At 37.0% G+C, this 20765-nt stretch overlaps 1 protein-coding gene across 1 annotated transcript in view; it reads left to right on the top strand.

Annotated features, from left to right (window-relative positions):
• Positions 1-20765, top strand: part of Sema3a (semaphorin 3A) — a 175792-nt gene that overhangs the window by 62118 nt on the left and 92909 nt on the right. Inside the window, exon 5 of the mRNA XM_055612906.1 lies at positions 18799-18892. Coding sequence (XP_055468881.1) covers positions 18799-18892 — 94 coding nt within the window. The remainder of the gene's footprint in view (positions 1-18798; positions 18893-20765) is intronic.

Genomic DNA, 20765 nt, shown 5'->3' with positions numbered 1-20765 from the left:
GGAATGCTGCGATCATGCTTGAAGAGTAACACATAAAATGTTCATGTGAAAAGATAAGTGAGTTGTCCTCTTATTCACTTCCTGCCCCTTTGATTTTTCCGAGCATGGTTTACTAGGTCTCACTGTGGCAAAACTACACAGAATAAATTGGTCGTGTTCTGGAATTTCTCATTCCAGCCAAGATGGAAATTTTTCTTTCATTGTTATACACCTTGGGAGTTAAAAGGCATTCATAGTTGAATAATTATACCATGACAGGCACGTGATATCTGCATAAACTCAAATTAAGCTCCTATTAAAAAACATAATCTGCATGAAGTATGAACACATGTGCTTTCTGTTTTCTTTGGTTTATACCATTAATTTTAATGATGACAAAAAGCAGATGAATTATGGCCCTGAGGTTGTATGGGGAGCCCAGATAAATTCAGATCCCTTAAGTTTGAGAGGGCAAATCCTATTTAATCCAGCTATAAAGCATGCCGTGTTGTTGTTAGGGAAAGGGTGAATAAAGTGATATTACTTTTCCACAAATGTTGAAACAAAGTGGCTTCATGCTTTCTCCGCAAAAAGTGTAAGAAATTCCTTCTCATTGCTTTTAATGTGTAAACAGGAAACGTGTAAACAGATTACATTCAGTAAGTACCTTGTTATGTGTCAGAGGCAATTCGATTAAGATTAATTCAGAAATTGACATATGAATGATCTACGAGAACTAGATTATGTGTGTGTGTGTGCATAACATACACATGTATGTCCACTCTATGTTTGCTGTATCATTACGAAGTGTGTATCAAATAAAACACATTAGATTTTTGTTGTTTTTCTACTATTGAGACTACAAGCAGTTTACCTGGTTTTGTTATAGAGCAGTCCTATGAAATAAGTAAGTCACTTTTTTGCGTTTTTTAGAAAAAATTATTTACAAATATTTGAGAAGCCTGGTGTGGTGGCATACGCCTATAATCCCAGTACTAGGAAGGCAGAGGCAAGTGGATCTCTGTTTTTTGAGGCTAGCCTGGTCTATGAAGTGAGCACAGGACTGCAAAGGCTACATAGAGAAAACCTGTCTCGAATAAAACAAAAACCAACCAACCAAACAACCCTCCCCCAAAAACCAAAAAATGCTTATTGAGATAATGGCAATATATATTTCAATATGATGTAAAAATACAAACACCTTAACTTGAAAATGCATGCCCAGCCATCTGATTAGCAGATACTAGTTATTGTTTATTACAAAATGAGTTATTCACCCACTATGAGAGCAAGGATACAGACTTGTATATATAGTTCTTGAAAGTGGACAAGGGAGCAACCTGTTGCCCCAGTAAGTTTGTTGTTGTTTTTATTTCTTTGCTTTGTTTTTTGAGACAGGTTTGCACTGTGTAGCCCTTATCGTCATGGAATCACTTTGTAGACCAGGCTGGCCGGGAACTCAGAGAGAGCTGCCTGTTGCTGCCTTCCTAAATAGTGGGTTTACAGGTGTGCTCCATCACATTTGGCTGGTTACGAAGATTTTAGGGATCCAATATCACTGGCATGAGCCATCAAGCTCAACTAACGGTGTATTTATGATAAATAATAAACCTTTTTTTCTTATTGATAAATAAAAATCCTAATAACCAAATTGCTATATGATTTACATATGCCATCAATGTCACTATACCTTATGACTCACTTGACATTTGAAAATAATTATAATGTGTTTTCATTGTATGGATAAATATATTGTCATTTTTAACTGGAACTTTGAAACTTGTTTAAGGATATATAACTCATAATAGATGTGCTAGATCATACAGACTATAGCTCTCAGAATGCAAAACATCAGTGTTTTTATTATGTCTACCTTAAGAATCAAATAACAAGAAAATTCAAAATTACAAGAAGTAACAAAAAACTCGTAGTATCTGGAAATTAAATTAAGAAGTAAAAAGCTTTGGTAATGTTAAGACAAGAGTTGGGCAGGCAGTCTAGACTTAAGTCAATGAAAACAGAGTAAGCAACCCTCTCGGGGTCAAATGTAGATGAACTCTCCAGGACTGAAATACCTACAGCATACCAGGCATTGGAAATTATTCATATTTCAATTAACATTTCATGGTATCATATTTCATTAATATATAGTTTCAATATTTCACTAATATGTTTTGTTTTAATAGATAGTGTTAATTTTATAAAACATGATTATATATGTAACATTTTAGTTATATTTTCTGTGAAAATTTCACTATATATAATTTTCAAAGGGGAAAAAATTCAGTAGAACAAAAGTTGATTTAAGTATTTTAGTATTAAATCTGCATTTAGGATAACAAATATTTTAGTTATTCTATGTCTTATAAAACAACTCAAAACAATTACTGAAAAAGAATTTATTAGTATATATGTACCTGATTACAGATTTTACAGATAATACATTTACCTCATCTTTTACCAACTTTCCTTTTGCTTCCTTTTTGTAGGGATTATCAGATTCTACTGTGGTGTCAATTAATTGCAAGGCAAGGCTAGCATAATATAATCGGGGAGGGGGAGTATACCTGTTTTTTCACACAGTATTTTTTTAGTTTTAAATTTTATTTATTTATTATTTGTTACAATTTATTCACTGTGGCTCCCTCCCTTGTGTTCCCCCAATCCCATCTTCCCTCTTTCTTCTCTCCCTCTCCCCCCCCCCCCCCCCGAGTCCAGTGAGAGGGGAGGACCTATCAGGTCCTAGCCTATCAGGTCTTCTCATCAGGATTGGCTCCATTGTCCTCCTCTGTGGCCTGACAAGGCTGCTCCCCCCTTAGGGGGAGGTGATCAAAGAACCATCCACTGAGTTCATGCCAGAGACAACCCCTGTTCCCCTTACTAGAGAACCCACTTGGATACTGAGCTGCCATGGGCTACATCTGTGCAGGGGTTCTAGGTTATCTTCATGCATGGTCCTTGGTTGGGCTATCAGTCACTGCAGAGCCCCCAGGGCCCAGTTTTTTTTGTATCCATTCCTTCACTGAGGGATATCTGGTTTGTTTCCAGATCCTGGCTATTACAAATAGAGCTGCTATGAACATGGTTGAGCAAATGCCCTTTTTGTGTATTTGAGCAGGTATCATATATATGACTAGGAGTGGTATAGCTGTATATTGAGGTAGCACTATTCCTAATTTTCTGAGAAAGCGCCAGATTGATTTCCAAAGTATTCACACAGTATTACCTTTTAAAATTTATCAGCGCTTGGTGACAGGGACCAAAGTTACAATTCCTTTGTGTCTTCCTGCAATGTATATTGTTAAATAACTATTTCTGGCAGAGTAATTTTATGAAGCTTATTATAGTGATTACTCTTATATTCCTTTGAAGAGCCAAGGACTCTTAATAGCTCTCAATTTTAAAATAACAGTACAAAATGAAGAAATCTTGAAAAAGAAAGGAAATTAAGTTTGAACAACTTGATTAACAGAGAAGTGGGGGCCCAAGTTTAATAGCTGAATTTACAAAAAGAAAAATAAAGTATAGTAATTAATACCACGTAACAGAAGTTGAGAATGAATGGAGAAAGGCATTTGTCAAATATACAGAAAACCTAGTACATACATTCAGAGAATATCTGTAATTACAGATAGGGAGGAAGACAGAAACCAACCAGAGAAACAATTGTAGAGCTGCTCAGAGAGACACAATGGCAGACTCACACCATATGAAGAAATAGGGAATTATTTGCACAGAGAATACCTGGAATGTTACACAGTGACTTGGTAAAGTACATAAACTTTCATGATTTCTTATAAATCATATGAATGCTTTTCATCTAGGACCTCAGAGAAAATTTTTTAATTTTTATTTTATTTTTATTAATTACAGTTTATTCACTTTGTATCCCAGTTGTAGCCCCCTTCCTCATTCACTCCCAATGTCACCCTCCCTCATCTCCTCCCCTGCCCCTCTTCAAGTCCACTGATAGGGGAGGTTTTCTTCTTCTTCCATTTGACCCTAGTCTATCAGGTCTCATCAGGACTGGCTTCATTGTCTTTCTCTGTGGCCTGGTAAAGCTGCCCCCCACCCCTCAGGTGGAGGTGATCTGAGAGCCAGCCCGTGAGTTCATGTCAAAGACAGTCCCTGTTTCTATTACTGGGGAACCCTCTTGGACACTGAGCTGCCATGGGCTACATCTGTGCAGGGATTCTAGGTTATCTCCATGCATGGTCCTTGTTTGGTCTCACAAAGGACCCCTGTGCCCAGAATTTTTTGTTCTGTTGCTCTCCTTGTGGAGCTCCTGTCCTCTCCAGGTCTTTCTATCTCTCCCTTCTTTCATAAGATCCCCTGCATTCTGCCCAAAGTTTGGCCATGAGTCTCAGCATATGTTTTGATACCCTGCTGGGTAGAGTCTTTCAGAGGCCTGTGTGGTAGGCTCCTGTCTTGTTCCCTATTTTCTCCCTCCTCCAATTACGGATCTCTTTGCCCTTTCTGAATGAACATTGAGCATCTTACCCAGAGAAAATTTTGATGTAACAAATATTAAGAGGTGCAAGCTAAGAAAAAGCTAAGTAACTTAATCAAGTCACAGCATACACAAAGAACTTCGTTAGGCTTCGAGGACATTTAATAAGACCCAGCTCCCCCCTTCCCAGGCTGTAACAGTTATTCTGTACCTGTTGGCAAGTTACCATTTCTGTAAGCCATCCCACACCACTGTCAGATTTATCATAAGGTCGAGCCTCTTTGATGCCATTGTTATCCAACTAGAACTATCACTCACACCTTTGAAAGCCTGAACAAACAGCTTACGTTGGCACAGAAAACTTTCCAGTTGAGACCCAAATTTATTGTTCTCTTTTATCTCAATATATGTATATTTGCTTCCTTGTGCAAACTCAACTTTGTGTCATTACTCAAATGTGGCTCCCATTTATTTACTTTGGGGATTTTCCCCCCTTCTGCTTCCTTCAGATAGAATAATCTGACTCCCTGTTGTCTTCAGCCATTTCTGTGAGTAATTCTGAAACCCCCATCTATTCCCAAGGTGCAAAAAAACATAAAAATTACCATTCATTCATTCGTGCCCCAAACCATCATTCAAGGGCTGAGTCAACTGAAGCCACACTTCAGCTTCTGCAGCATAAAGTTTTCTGGAATTCTTGATGCACCCATTGTTCCTCTCTACTGCACTAAGCAGGCTTAATAGTAAGTAGTAAGTCCGTTGTGAATCCATATGAAATACTACACATAAGTGCTTACAGCACAGTGAGCTCTCAGTTTACAATGTTGATAAACAGCCTCCTAGTACTTTTAAGCTTTATAACAGAGACTATAATGCATTTCTGTTAGATATTCCTGCTGTAATTTTCAATGTTAACAAATTTACATCTCATTTTCCTATTTCAGTAAGTATTTTACATGATAACAATTCAATGTGCGTTTATTACATAAATAAATATTTACATTATTGGTTTAAAATAAAATATGTAAATTTTCAACTTGTTTCAAATAAATACAAATATGAATATACCTATAAAAAATCATGCCCTGTCTGAATTGGTGTCACACACCTTCAACACAGCACTGGAGAAACAGAGACAAGCAGATTGCAATGGGTTCAAAGTCAGTTTGGTCTACATAGAGAGACTTGGGTTTGACTGGTCTACATATAAAAGCTTATCATTCAAATAAAAATGAAAATAAATTATGTGCTGATATTAAGAAAGAAATCATGTGTAAAGCTGGACACAGTAGCACAGGCCGTATTCCAGCACTCAGAGAACCAAGGCATGTGGCTCTCTGTAAGTCTAAGGCCAGTCTGATATATACTGCAAGCTCAGGACGGCCAAGGCTACACAGAGAAACCCTGTCTCGAAAAAAAAGAAAAACAAAATGAAACAAAACAAAAATCATGGGTTAGGGAGGGGCATGGGGGAGAAGAGGGAGAAAGGTTGGGATTGGGAGGAGACGAGGGAGGGGGCACAGCTAGGAAACAAAGTGAATAAATTGTGATAAATAATAATAAAAAATGGAAAAAAGGAAAAAATCTTGGGTAGCTTCTTCAGCTTGCAGAAACACAAGTCTACACCCTAAATATACCTGTAATAATTCCTACTGAGTAAAAACAGGTAGAATGGCTTTACTAAAATGGTAGGACACAAGAGAAATGTTGCATGAAATAAAACTTGAGGGGGGCTACAGCTGGGATACAAACTAAATAAACTAATTAATATAAAAAATAAAAATAAAAAAAGACTTGTAAGTTCTATAATCTGATGGGTTGAGCCCTTTATGAAGGTGGCTGAACTGAGAGACATTTTATTTACTGATAAAAATGATGTAAGTAATTGATGAACAAGTCCCCCAAAGTAAATTCAGGAAGAACTTTTACCTTTTGGGACAAAAGAATTCTAATATTTGAAGTAAATACTAATGATATACTAATATTACATCACCTTAAGAAATTAACACAAATTTTGTTAACATTTCACAAAATTCACATTATCACCTGGTTTACTATTTGAGTTTAGCTGGTATCTGTTATTCATTTGTGTTCTCTGTCATATTCTTAGAGTGATGGTGTTATTAGCTCCAGTGATATATTGAGATAGAATTAAAAAATTCTTACTTTTCTGTACTCAATTCCACTCAACCACTGTTGGTCATTCATTCATTCATTCGCTCACTGTTCTTCGATACAATGCAGAGTTTATTCTTCTTATATCAATGTAATATAACAAGATCTGCGCTTCATCTAGGAGAATTTAGTATGAAAAAAGAATGAGTTATCATTGAAGTCTAAAGTTAAAAGAAAAAAAAAAGACAAAGGAAGGTATGAGTAGATAGTTATGCAGCTTCCAGAGAGAATCTGTTCCTCACTGTGCAAAGATCAGTGAAATGTAATTAACTATATATCATGATTTAAACTTTACATAATAAGTTTATTACTTAATGTTTAGGAATACATGAACCCAAATATTACTGCACGGACTTTAATTGTTTCAGTAGACACCACAGACAAGTCATGGAAGTTACTGCCCAATATTTTATTACACAGTTGCATCCGTTTTTAACAACAGCATTTAGCTTTTGAAGTTGTGTCTACCAGTGTTGAATTTGATTACAAGACTGAGAATCTAAACAGAATAAGATGACAAATACAAAAAGCAATGGATGTGAGTTTATTTGTCAGTACTGACTTAATTATTGTGTAGTCTGATGCTTTCCTGTAACAAAATAAAACTTACTTAGCTAATTTCTCAGTATGATCTCTCCTGGCAGATGTTATGATTTGGGTTGATATCAACTTTTTTGTCCATAAAAACCAAGGAATGGCCAACTCTCTACACCGCTACTGAAAGGAAGGGTTTATTTAGGCTATAAAGTGATGCTGTTAAAGACATCTTTTGCTGTGCTCTAGCCATAAGCCATGTGTGACTGTGGACCATTTGAAATGTGACCAAGTCCAGTGAGAAATGGAAGTTTTCCTGTTTTAAATTAATATAAATTAAAGAATGAGACATGAGTCATGGCTGTACATGGCTGCACTGTTCGTCTGGAGTCACCCTGTTATGGAAAGTAAGTTCCGGATGAATTTGATCCCAAAAGGAACTTCTTTGTCAAAGCACAGTATGCCACAATATTTCCTGTGATATCTTATTGCATTCATCCTTTCCTGTAGTCCACAGATTTGGCCTGTCTAATCATTGCCTGTTGGCAAATGTTAATTAAGAAATGCACAAAGAAAAGCTAATAAAATGTACTTTCAAACACCAATAAAGAATTCTCTTGGGAAGTGACTTCTAAAATTAATCTTCAAGGAAAGGTCATGATGAGGTTGGAGACAGAGTTGTGAGGAAGGAGGAAGGGATTTTCAGAGTGATCATAGAATCATGGCAGAGTAAGAGAAACTTGAGAAATCAAATTATCTTTCAAGTAAGATATTTACTGTGAAAGGCTGGTAGAACAAAAAAGAAATTCAAGTTCAGAAATATACATTCTTTAAAATTGTCTGAGGCACTGTTTTTTTTTGTTTTTTTTTTTTTTTTTTTTTTTTTACAAACTATCATATAATTTCCCCCACACAATGTACATTCTTGCTTATATAAGCAGGATTTTATTTCCCTGGCATTTTTAAAGCATCATTCATGTTTTAAGCATTAAATAAAATAACTTAAATTGCAGCATTATTGCCAAAATTTATTACTTGGACAAGATTGAGATTTAAGAAATTTATTGCCATGATGTCACCACTGGTTTCTAATTTATAAGACTTTGGAGTAGACATTAGCATGGTTATTATTTCCTCTAATGCCTTACCTCACCAGTCCAGTAACATTCAGGAAATCCAAAAGACAAAAGAGAAAGAGTAGTCCTGAAAGCTAAAAATACTCGTTGAAAACTGATGCAATCATGTAATAAAATATGGCACAATAACTTACATGAAGTGTGTAGTGCCTGCTAAAGCAATTAGAGTTCATGCAATGAGTTCATGTGTTGCTAAAAATGAATAACTGTTTCAGCATAAGTAAATCGAAGAAGCTATGTAATTATGTTCACAAGTTTTGGGATCTCTAGTCTTAACATTTGCATATATGGTCTATTTAACATTCTTTTTAACTTATTTTTAGGTTTTTATTCACTTTACATCCTTATTATACTTTCATCCCTCCTCCCCTTACATTCTTGCCTCCCCTTTTCCCATCCAGTCCAGCTTATCAAGTTCCATCAGGACTAAGCATGTCCTCTTCCTCTGTGGCCTGGCAAGGCAGTCCTGCCAGGGGGAAGTGATCAAAAAGCAAGCAAGTGAGCCCCAGGCCCATGCAGTTCCCATTTCCCTTATTAGAGGACCCACAGGAGGCCTAAGATGCCTATCTGCTACATCTTTGTAGGGGGCCTACATCCAGTTCATGCATAATCCTTGGCTGATTCTTCAGTCTCAGCAAGTCCGTCTGGGACCTAGTTAGTTGTCTCTGTTGGTCTTCTTGTGGAGCTTCTGTCACCTCCACATCCTTTTTTTCTTTCCTCCCACTTTTCCACAAGATGCCCTACGCATCATTCAATGTTTGGCTGTGAGTCTCAGCATCTGTTTTGAGTTGCTGCTGTTAGGGCCTGACAGAGGACAACTTTGTTAGGCTCCTGTATGCAAGTTTAGCAGAGTATCATTCATAGTGTCTGGGGCTGGCACTCTCTGATAGGATGGGTCTTTGTTGGGCCAGGCATTGGTTGGACATTCCTTTAATCTCTGCTCTATCTGCTCCATCTTTATCCCTGCACATCTGGTAGGCACAGTAAATTTCGGATTGAAGTATTTATAGGTGAGTTGTTCCCTCCTTCTGCTAGGAGTCTAGTCTAGTTAGTGGGTGTCCTCTTCAGTCTCCATGGCTTCTGCTACTAGGAGTCTCTGCTTGAGAACCCCTCATGTCTTCCTGGGAGTATACCCTGACTTAGTTCTCCAACTTGTCACAGAGATACCCCCACTCTGTTTCTCTTTTCTCTGCCGTCCTTCTGTAGTCCTTCTGCCCCTTATCTGCCTGGTTCTGTTCTTTAAACTCTTAATTCTCTGTGCTCCCTCTCCTACCTTATTCCCTGTCTTCAGCCACTACCTCTGTCGATTATATTTCCCCTTGTGAGTGAGATTTATGCATCCTTCCTTGGATCCTCTTCTTGATTCTGTGCCTTGTAGTAAGCTTATCCCATATTATTTAACTAAAATCCACTTATAAACGACTACATACCATGTGTCTCTTTCTTGGTCTGTGTTACCTCACTCTGAATGATCTTTTCTAGTTACAATCATTTGCCTGCAAATTTCATGATTTCTTTGTTTTTAATGGTGGAGTAATATTCCATTGTGTAAATGTGCCATAGATTCTTTATCTATTCTTCAGTTGAGTGACATCTAGGTTGTTTCCAGGTTCTGGCTTTTGTGAATAAAATTGCTATGAGCATAGCTGAACAAGTCTCCTTGTTGTATGGTAGAACACCTTTTGGTTTTAAACCCTGGAGAGGTATAGCTGGGTCTTGAGGCAAAGCTATTCCCAATTTCAGAAACTGAACAATACCCTATTCAACAACCACTGTGTTAGGGAAGAAATAAAGAAATTAAAGACTTCCTAGCATTCAATAAAAATGAAGACACAACATAACCAAACTGATGGGACACAATGAAAGCAGAGCTAAGAGAAAAGTTCATAGCAGTAAGTGCCTTCATAAAGAAATTGGAGAGATCTCATACTAGTAACTTAGCAACATATCTGAAAGCTACAGAACAGAAGAAAGCAAATAGTCCAAAGAAGAGTAGGAAACAGGAGATTATCAAACTCGGGAAAATCAATAAATTGGAAACTAAGAGAATGATTCAAAGAATCAATAAAATCAAGAGCTGGTTCTTTGAGAAAATCAATAAGACAGACAAACCCTCAGCCAAACTAACTAAATGGCAGAGGGCTAGTATCCAAATTAACAAAATCAGAAATGAAAAGGGGAACATAACAACAGACACTTGGGAATCCAAGAAATCATTAGGTCTTTCTTCAAAAGTCTGTATTCCACAAAACTGAAAAATCAAGAGGAAATGGATGATTTTCTGGACAGATTTCACTTCCCAAAGTTAAATCAAGACCAGGAAAACAGTTTACATAGTCCTATTACTATTAAGGAAATAGAAGCAGTCTTCAAAAGTCTCCCGAGGAAAACAACAACAACAACAACAACAACAACAACAACAACAAAAAACAAAAACAGTTCCAGGTGGTTTTAGTGAAGAATCCTACTACACATTCAAAAAAGAGCTAACATTAATACTCTTCAAACTATTCCACAAAATATAAACTAAAAGACCACTGTGAAGCCCATTCTAAGAAGCCACAGTTACTCTTATACCACACAAAGACCCAACAAAGAAAGAGAATTTCAGACCAATTTCACTCATGAACATTGGTGGAAAATACTCAATAACATACTCACAAATATAATCCAAGAGCACATCAAATACGTCATCTGCCATGCTCAAATAGGCATCATCCCAGGGATTCATGGATGGTTCAACATACAAAAATCCATCAGTAAAATCCACCATATAAAAAAACTCAAAGGAAAACAAATCAGAAGATCATCTCATTAGGTTCAGAAAAAGCCTTTGACAAAATCCAACACTCCTTCATGATGAAAGTCTTGGAGAGATGAGGGATACAAGGCTTATACATAAACATAGCAAGGCTACACACAGCAAGCCAATTGCCAACATCAAACCGAATGGAGAGAAACTCAAAGTAATTTCACTAAAATCAGAGACAAGAGAAGGCTGCCCACTCTCTCCATATGTCTTCAGAAGTACTAGAGGTTCTAGCTAGGGCAATAAGACAACTAAAGGAGATCAATTGGGAAGGAAGAATTCAAATTATTGCTACTTGTAGATGATAAGATAGTGTATGTAACTGACTCCAAAAATTCCAACAGACATTACTATAGCTGGTAAAAAGCTTTAGCAATGTGGCTTATACAAGAAAAAAAAAGGACAAATGGGCTGAGAGAGAAATTAGGAAAACCATAACCTTCACAATAGCCACAAATAACGGGTGACTCTAACCAACCAAGGGAAAGACCTGTGTAACAAGAACTTAAAGTCTCTAAAGAAATAAATTGAAGAATATATCAGAAGTTGAAAAGATGCCTCACGCTCATGGATCAGTAGGATTAACACAGTAAAAATTTCCACCTTACCAAAGGCAATCTACAGATTCAATGCAATTCCCATCAAAATACCAAAATAGTTCTTTCAACAAACCTTGAAAGAACTATTCTAAGCTCCATAAAAAATAGTATACAAGAAAAGAATTCTATACAATAAACAATTCTATAAAATGAAATAACTTCTGGAGGTATCTCCATCCCTGACTTCAAGCTGTACTACAGAGCAATAGTATTTAACATTCTTATGAAACAGAAAATCACTGGGTAGCAAAGAGACTTTCAAAGTCCTTTCTAGTGGAGCCCAAGCATGAACTATGAAATATATTGCATATAAATATATATTTATATATAATATAACATATTAACACACAATTATATTGTGACAGTTTTACACAGCAATTAAGTATCATATTTTATAAGTCTTTCTCATCAGAAAACAGAAACAGCTACATTAAATGCATGCACATGCATTTAAGTGGCACATGTATGTATAGAATACTTCTATAAGGATTTATTTTATTTTTGAATTAATTATGTGTATGTGTCAGTTTGTGAGAAAGTGCATAAATGCAAATGTGTCTTGCTGCCCAGAGAAATCAGATTCCCTGGACCTGGAGATGTAGGTGGGCTCTTTGATGTGGGTACTGAGAACTGAACTTGGGTCCTTTGCAAGGACAGTATGTGTTCCTAATCATTGTACCATCTCTTCAGCCCTAGAGGGATGCATTTTTAATTAAATTTTTATTTTTTATATTAATTACAGTTTATTCACTTTGTATCCCAACTGTAGCCCCCTCCCTCATCTCCTCCCATTCCCCTCTCCAAGTCCACTGAGAGGGGAGGTTCTCCTCCCCTTCCCTCTGACCCTAGCTTATCAGGTCTGACCAGGACTGTCTGCATTGTCTTCCTATGTGGCCTAGCAAGGCTGCTTCACCCTCCTCAGGGGTGGGGGGAAGGTCAAACAGCCAGCCACTGGGTTTATGTCAGAGACAGTCACTGTTCCCCTTACTAGGGTACCCACTTAGATACTGAGCTGCCATGGGCTCCATCCGAGCAGGGGTTCTAGGTTATGTCCATGAATGGTCCTTGATTGGAGTATCAGTCTCAGAAAAGACCCATATGCCCAGAATTTTTGGTTCTTTTGCTCTCCTTGTGGAGCTCCTGTCCTCTCCAGGTCCCACTATCTCCCCCTTCTTTTTATATTATAAAAATATTATATTATATAAAAATATAAATATTATAATGAACATATAATATTTTTAATTTTATTTTTATATTAATTACAGTGTATTCAGTGTATCCCAGCTGTAGTCCCCTACTTCATTCCTTCCCAATCCTACCCTCCTTCATCTCCTCCCATGCCCCTCCCCAAGTCCAGTGATAGGGGAGGTCGTCTGACCTAGCCTATCAGGTCTCATCAGGACTGGCTGCATTGTCTTCTGTGTTCTGGTAAGGAGGCTCCCCCATCAAGAAGAGGAGATCAAAGAGCCAGCCACTGAGTTCATCCCCAAATTTTTTGGTTCTGTTGCTCTCCCTCCAGGTCTTTCTATCTCCCCCTTCTTTCATAAGATTCCCTGCACTCTACCCAAATCTTGGCTATGAGCCTCAGCATCTGCTTAGATACTCTGCTGGGTAGAATCTTTCAGAGACCCTCTGTGGTTGGCTCCTGTCCTGTTTCCCGTTTTCTCCATTATTTAAAGCAACATATTTTTAATATGGTAGTCTTCCCCCTTCCATCTCTTTTCAGACCCTTCCCCTACTTTTTCTACACACTCAAATTCATCTTTTTTTCTTTCCCTGCGAATCATTTGTCTCTAGCTGGGCTGCCTTGTCTGTCATCCATGAAAGAAGATGCTCTTGGTCCATATGTGACTTGATGTTAGGCATGGGTTGTTGTTGGTAGTGGGCTCCACATTTTTGAGGATAAGGGGAGGGAAGAGAAAGGGCTGAAGATAGGTGGGTGGGTCCAAGAGGAGAGGAGGAAAGGGGCTGTGATAGGGATGGTATATAAATAAATAAATTAATACAAACAAATCAAGACAAAAACTTGGTGTAACTCTGTACCCACTTCTGCTTCCCTGTGCTGCTATTTTCTCTGATCTGAACTTGTGCAGACCTTGCGCGTGCTGTCACAGTCTCTGAATTCTTAAATGTATCTGCCCTGTTGTGTCTGGGAAACCTTCTTGTCTGAGACCACCTTTGGCTCATACAGTCTCTCTTCCTCTTCTTCCACAAAGATCTATGAGCCTTGAGGAGAAGGGTATGATAAAGATAACTCATTCACGGCCAAATGAAAAGACCCTCAGTTTTGGCAAACTGTCCATGTATGGGTTTCTTTGTTAGGTACATACAATCTGTTGCGAGATGTAGCTTCTCTGATGAGAGTTAGCTATGTCCTGTTCTATAGTATGGTGATATGTCACTAGGAGTCATTGCTATGCTATACTCAGTTAACATAATAGTAGTAGGTTTCCCCTGGAATCCATGACCTATCTATTCTTAGTACTGACTCCATATTATAAAGCCTGCCTGCAAGCCAACAAAAACATACTTAGTTACTCTGATAACATTTATGCTACAATTGTAACAGAGGGCAAGTCTTGCAAATGGTCAATATTATAACTCTCAGGGCTCATACCTGGGTGAGAATGATGATGATATTTTCCCTTTGGTAACGTCCATAGTACCGTACAGCACAGTGAATGCTACTCAGAGCTTCTACTTGAGCATTAACTAGACCTCTTCAAGTTTGAATGCATAAGTAAATGCTATATTCAGTAATAGGATCTTACTGTCAAGTTGCAGAGGGTAACATTGGCAGTGACCTATGATATTTGGGAGAGGTTCTAAGAGACCTCTTTTGCAAATGATAAGTCATAACCCATTCATGGTATTGAGATTCAATTTGATAGCATATGATGTCTACTTGGGACATTGTCTTTCCCATTATATGGTAACTCATTTAAATTCTCTCTCTCTCTCTCTCTCTCTCTCTCTCTCTCTCTCTCTGTGTGTGTGTGTGTGTGTGTGTGTGTGTAAGGAAGATTTAGAATCAGTAGGTTTCCATATAGCTTCACAAAAGGCCTTTATAGTTAGCTATCCCTTCCCATATTCTCTTCTCTACCTTGCCCTTCCATCATCCATCTCTGTGTAATCCACCTACTCTAATTTCCCCCTTTTCAGTTTATAACATTATATTCCATTTTTTAGATGAACCATGTCCCCAGCCCAATGTCATACTAGCTACTTGAGCTCTTGATTATTCTGAATGAAACACAAATCCAAAACTTAGAATCTAACAAACACATAGAAAGGAAAAACTGCAGTGTTTGCCTTTCTGTCTGGGTTACATCATGCAAGATGACTTGTTTCTAACTCCATATATTTGCATGAAAATATCATTTCTTTTCTTTTTCTTAACAGCTGAATAATATTCCATTATATAAATGTGACCCATTTTCATGTTCTATTTATCATTTGATGAGCATCTAAGATGTTTCCAGTTTCTGGCTATTATGAATAGAGTAGCAATGAATATGTTCGACAGTAAAATACACTGCTTTATCCCCAAAAATGTGTAAAGGAGCTTTTTTGAGGAACTTCCAAATGAACTTCCATGATGGCTTTACGAGTTTGCACTCCCACCAGCAGTGGTGAGTGTCCCGCCTTCCCTACATTCTCACCAACATCTACCATTAATTTTGACAATTATTGCTGGTGTAAGATAAAATCTCGAAGTAGTTTTAATTTGCATTTACCACAAAAGAAAAGGATTTTTAAAAAAATATTTCTCATCCATTTGTATTTTAGTGTTTAATAGCTCTCTGTTTATTTCTATACTCATTTTTAAATCAGAATATTTGCTTTCTTTATGTTCACTATTTTTTAATTATTGGTAGGTGCTAACTCTTTCAGATGTGTAACTGTAAAACTTAATTGGTAAAGAAATTATGTATGCTGCTGGAATAATTTTTTCCTCACTGAATAATGAACATTTTTGAGGTAATCTATTTTAAGAGTGTTGTGATTTCTCAATTTTTCCCATTTTTTTCTTTCTTTGTTGTTGTGAAACACAATCTCAGGCAGCACAGGCCAGTCTCAAACTTACCATGTAGGCAAGGATGACTTTGTACTTCTCATCTTTTCTCAACTGTTAGGATTATGGGTATACCACTACCAGTAAGTTGTTTTAACACATTGCCCTCCACCTTATTTGGAAAAGAACACTCATGTTAAGAAAATCAAAATTTTTGCACTTTGAAGGGTCTTTTTTTTCCCCAAATAAGGCTTTTCAAGTTTATTTTCATCCAACAAGAGGAAAGAAAATCTCCAGTGTTCTATGGGAGATCAAACATTTAAATACATTTTAAAAATCCATTCTAAGATCTGGTTGTGATCATAGAAAGACACTTTCTCTGTGGTATGTGAAATTTTTATAAGCATGAGACAAAATGATTTCACTGCAGCAAAAAAGGAACAGATTCTAGGATAAATTCTATTTTATATGCTATCACAACAGATTTTTACATTAAAAGTGATATTGTTTCTTATTCTGTTGCAAATGAGGAATCTGAGTTTTGGAAGGGCTGTAGGTCCTGCCTGAGGTCCAAAGCTAGCAAAAGAAAGAGCCAGGAATAACACCCATTTTGTCCAATTTCTGTACCCTTGGTCCCATTTCCACATGTAATAGGTATGGGCTTTACACTACAAGTATGTGTATGCAAATAACTCCTCTACAGAAAGGAAGTATATATTCCATGACCACTGGACTGGAAAGAAAACTGAACTCAGAGCAGTTGTATAGGAGATATTCAGAAACTTCAGTAGCAGTTATGATGAAAGAGAAGATACTTTATCAGCGGAAGGAGTGATTAACTTGGTATTTATATGCAGAGTTAACTAAAAAGAAAGCAAGTTTTGAGCATTGTACCCAAAACCGTTTTCAAGGGTCAATTTTCCTCTCCTTTTTAACAATGACTGATGTGCTTGACCTCTACTCCTTTGGAGGCGAATGTTTTACTTTGTAAATCAATTACCATATGACATTGGAAGTTCACCTTATCTCTCCTGGCATTGTCTGATTAATTTGGACACATGTCACATTAAGTCCTTCATACTTTGTAAGGATGCCTTCTCTGTGTTGGTCAATGTCTATGGGTAAAAGAAACAACAGCATCTGTTCTGTTTTTTTCAACTACTTCTCTCGGTGTTTCTTCCAACTTTCAATAAACACTCATACTCAGTGATCGTGTTTGACTTGATTTGTCCACTGTAGACTCAAGCATGGATATACCTCTCCATATATACATTTTTATCTTCTAGTTTCTAATTTTAATAAAGATACATGAAATAAAATTATTGCATGTAAGTCTATGTCTTCATTAGTATACACTAATAATTTTCATGTTGTGTTTTAAGTACTAAAGTGTCTATGCTAAGGTTATATATCTGGTGATTTATGCAATCATAACATGATTTCTTTCATATCACATTAAGAGATTTTACAATATGAGTAACAACTTGTTTTATCCATGCATATTCTTTGAGTGATCATGTGAGCAACATTAAGATAAAAATAAGCTGTTATTTATTTTTCTGTATTGATTCTTCACGTAAATTTTTAGTAATTTTCCTGATAGAACTGTAAAGCTAAATGTTCATATTAAAATTGACTTTTGAGCCCAGAGGTTCAGAGTTATGATAGGCCACTGAAAATTTGAATCTGGTTATTTGCCAAGCTGGGCTTGGTGCCTGGATCCGCTACATTTCTGCTCTAACTGCACGATTCTGAGAGAAAAAAACACACACACACACACACATAAATTATTGCTCGGTATGAATTTCAGAACAAAGCTAAAAAGGCATCATTGCTAGAGGACAGCTGATACAAAATATTGAGTCAATGAAAAGAAAGAGTAAGGCAGGTAATTCATGGTCACTCTAGCAAAACTGCAGAATGCCTTAGTTTCCTTCCGTTTTCACTTTTCTCTGCAATTCAAAATGGGTTCTAAGAGTTATAATTTGAAACCCTGCCATTAGTTCCATCAGAAATATTAAATATTAAAGTGATGCTTATTGACCATAAAATGAATCATTTGACATTATAAGTTGGAAAATACTTTTATGTGATTGGTAGAAAAATTGCCAACATCACTATTTTATTCCAGAGTGTAGACAAGTTAATGTGCTACTGGAAAAAGCATACATATTCTACCCTTATTAATCCCCAGGTCACCCATGTATGTAGAGTGCCAAAATGCTCGAGTTTACTTACCTGTCATATATACCTAACAATATACATTCGGACAGGGGGTTCTTAGCTGTGAATCAAAGACCTACTTATTGGGCTTCTGATGTTATGGATGCCCGTTATGCATAAGCTACCTTGTGATATGAGCATATTTCTGTAGGTAGTTAAAAGTTTATTCATTCATCCCGGTACTTGACCCCAATCCTCCCCTCCAAAGAGATGACCTACCTGTTTAAAATGTGTTTAATGTTCCATTGATTCCACCATACAGGCAAATTCAATCTAAAGCATGGTGGTTCCTTGTAGAGAGATAAGGATGGTTTTATGTCCCTTACTAGTTAATTAAGTATCACAAAATTACAGGAGCACAGAGAACAGAGCAGGAGAATTGACTATTGTGGCTAAGTACTTTTAATGGATCGTGTATACAAAAAAAAAAAAAGATAGAAATGATCTAGAAATGTAATCTCAATGTTATTTTCTTCTCTATGAAGAAGAAAATGAGTCATGTTATGTACACCTAAATTTTATTTCTCCAAGATCCATTGCATGTTACAAGATCTTTCTTGGCATACATGAAAAATTAAAAGATCAACCTATTCCCACCATAACAAACCCTGCTCTTTGGCCTTCATTTGTGGCTTTTCATTTGGAGCATGCATACAGCTACGAACCGCCCCCCCCAAAAAAAAAAATCATCAAACTAAGTAGCTATTTGGCTTCTCTGCTAGCTCTTTCAATCCATTTAATTTATTTTGTCATCTCTAAAGTTTAAACAAATCAAATTCCTCCATTCTGGACGTGACTACTCAACTTCTTGATTTACTGACATGTTGAAAATGCTTCTTTTATAAATAAATGAAGCCTCTCTCTTTTTTAATTTTCAGGACAACATTTTTAAACTGCATGACTCACATTTTGAAAATGGTCGTGGGAAGAGTCCTTATGACCCCAAACTCCTGACAGCTTCTCTTCTAATAGGTACGTAGCCAGCGATTTGTTAAAGAGCTAATCTGTTATAACTAATAACAAGGTTGCCTGTTCCTTTACCCTGCCAACATGTTCAATTCTTATTCGTTAATATTGTCAGGCGGAGAGTATCACCTGTGATGGTCACAAATAAATTTTCTTAAAAAGGAAAGAAAAAAAAACGCTAATTGTTGACTAGTGATTATCCTACTCAAACTGATTCCTAATTGAAAAAATAGTTTAATTTTACCTTTGGAATAGTTGGCTGAATCACTGTACATCCCTTGGTTAAGCTTTAATTTTTGATTTTGGAAGAAGGCTTTCACTTTCATTTGATGAAATACTTCAATAAAATTTTTGAGCCATGCTCAAAAATTTGAGTGAGTCCAGGACAGCCAAGGCTACTCAGAGAAAGCATGTCAAAAAAAAACAAAACAAAACAAAACAAAAAAACACTTAAAAAAATGAGATATGAGTAAGAAAGAATGACATTCAGTGAATCTTGAGAGTTGCAGTTCAAGATGCTACTGTTTCAACATTTGGACAACTTCATCAGCATAGTCAAGACAAATGGTACTGGTATACTTGGCAAAGACCCCCTGGTGGTATTTTCTTCAACTCACTGGAGTATCTTGTCATATATATCAGCTTAAGGAAAATATTCTGTCATCATGTTTTTTGCCTTTAGCATCTTCTTTGCTTAACCATTTGCATAATGGTTTAGTCAACTTACTTTTTCTTTACTCTCATCTCTTTTCTGTTTTTTTGGTTTGTCGCTGCTGCAGACAACTGGAGAATACTTAACAGTATGAAAGACCAAATTAGGGGAAGAGGGGAGAGTCGTTGTGTATTGAAAGGGGAAATTTTTTATTAATTATTATTATTTATTAAAATTTATTTATTTTGTATACTGGTTTTGGCCCCTCCCAATTCTACCCTCTCTCCTTCTCTCCCTATGTCCCTCCCTTAGTCCACTAATAGATGAGGTTCTCATCCCCTTCAATCTGACCCTAGCCTATCAGGTCTCATCAGGACTGAGTATCTTGTCTTCCTTTGTGGCCTGGCAAGGCTGCACCCCCAAGGGGAAGGTGATCAGAGAGCCTGCCACTCAGTTCATGCCAGAGACAAGCCCTGCTCCCCTTACTAGGAAACCCACTTGGAGAATGAGTCTATGGGCTACATCTGAGCAGGGGTTTTAGGTCCTCACCATGCATTCTCCTTGGTTGGGATATCAGTCTCTGCAGGCCCCCATGAGTCAGGTTTATTGGCTCTGTTGGTCTCACTTTGGAGTTTCTGCTCCCTCCAGGTCTTTCTAAATTTCTCTTCTTTCATAAGATTCCATGCACTTGGCCCAAAATTTGGCTATGAGTCTCAGCCTCTGCTACAAAAATGGAGTACAGAGCTAAACAGAGAATTCTCAATAGAGGAATATCGAATGAAAAAGAAACACTTTAAGAAATGTCCAATGTCCTTTGTCATGAGGAAAATGCAAATCAAAACAACCCTAAGATTTTACCTTACACCAGTCAGAATGGCTAAGATAAAAGACTCAAGTGATAACACATGCTGGAGAGGATGTGGAGAAAGGGGAACCCTCCTTCACTGCTCGTGGAAATTTAAACTTATACAACCACTTTGGAAATCAATCTGGCACTTTCTCAGAAAACTAAGAATAGTGCTACCTCAAGATCCAGCTATACCACTCCTAGCCATATATCCAAAATATTCTCAACTATACAACAAGGGCATTTGTTCAATGGTGTTCGTTGCCACGTTATTTGTAAAAGCTAGAATCTGGAAACAACTCAGATGTCCCTCAGCAGAGGAATGGACACAGAAATTGTGGTACAGTCACACAATGGAATACTACTCAGCAATTAAAAAC

The sequence above is a fragment of the Psammomys obesus genome, unplaced genomic scaffold (assembly GCF_907164565.1).
Source record: "Psammomys obesus unplaced genomic scaffold, mPsaObe1.curated_primary_1811, whole genome shotgun sequence".
Taxonomy (NCBI): Eukaryota; Metazoa; Chordata; class Mammalia; order Rodentia; family Muridae; genus Psammomys; species Psammomys obesus.
Note: the sequence above shows the minus strand (reverse complement) of the source record. Positions and strands in the feature narration are given on the sequence as shown.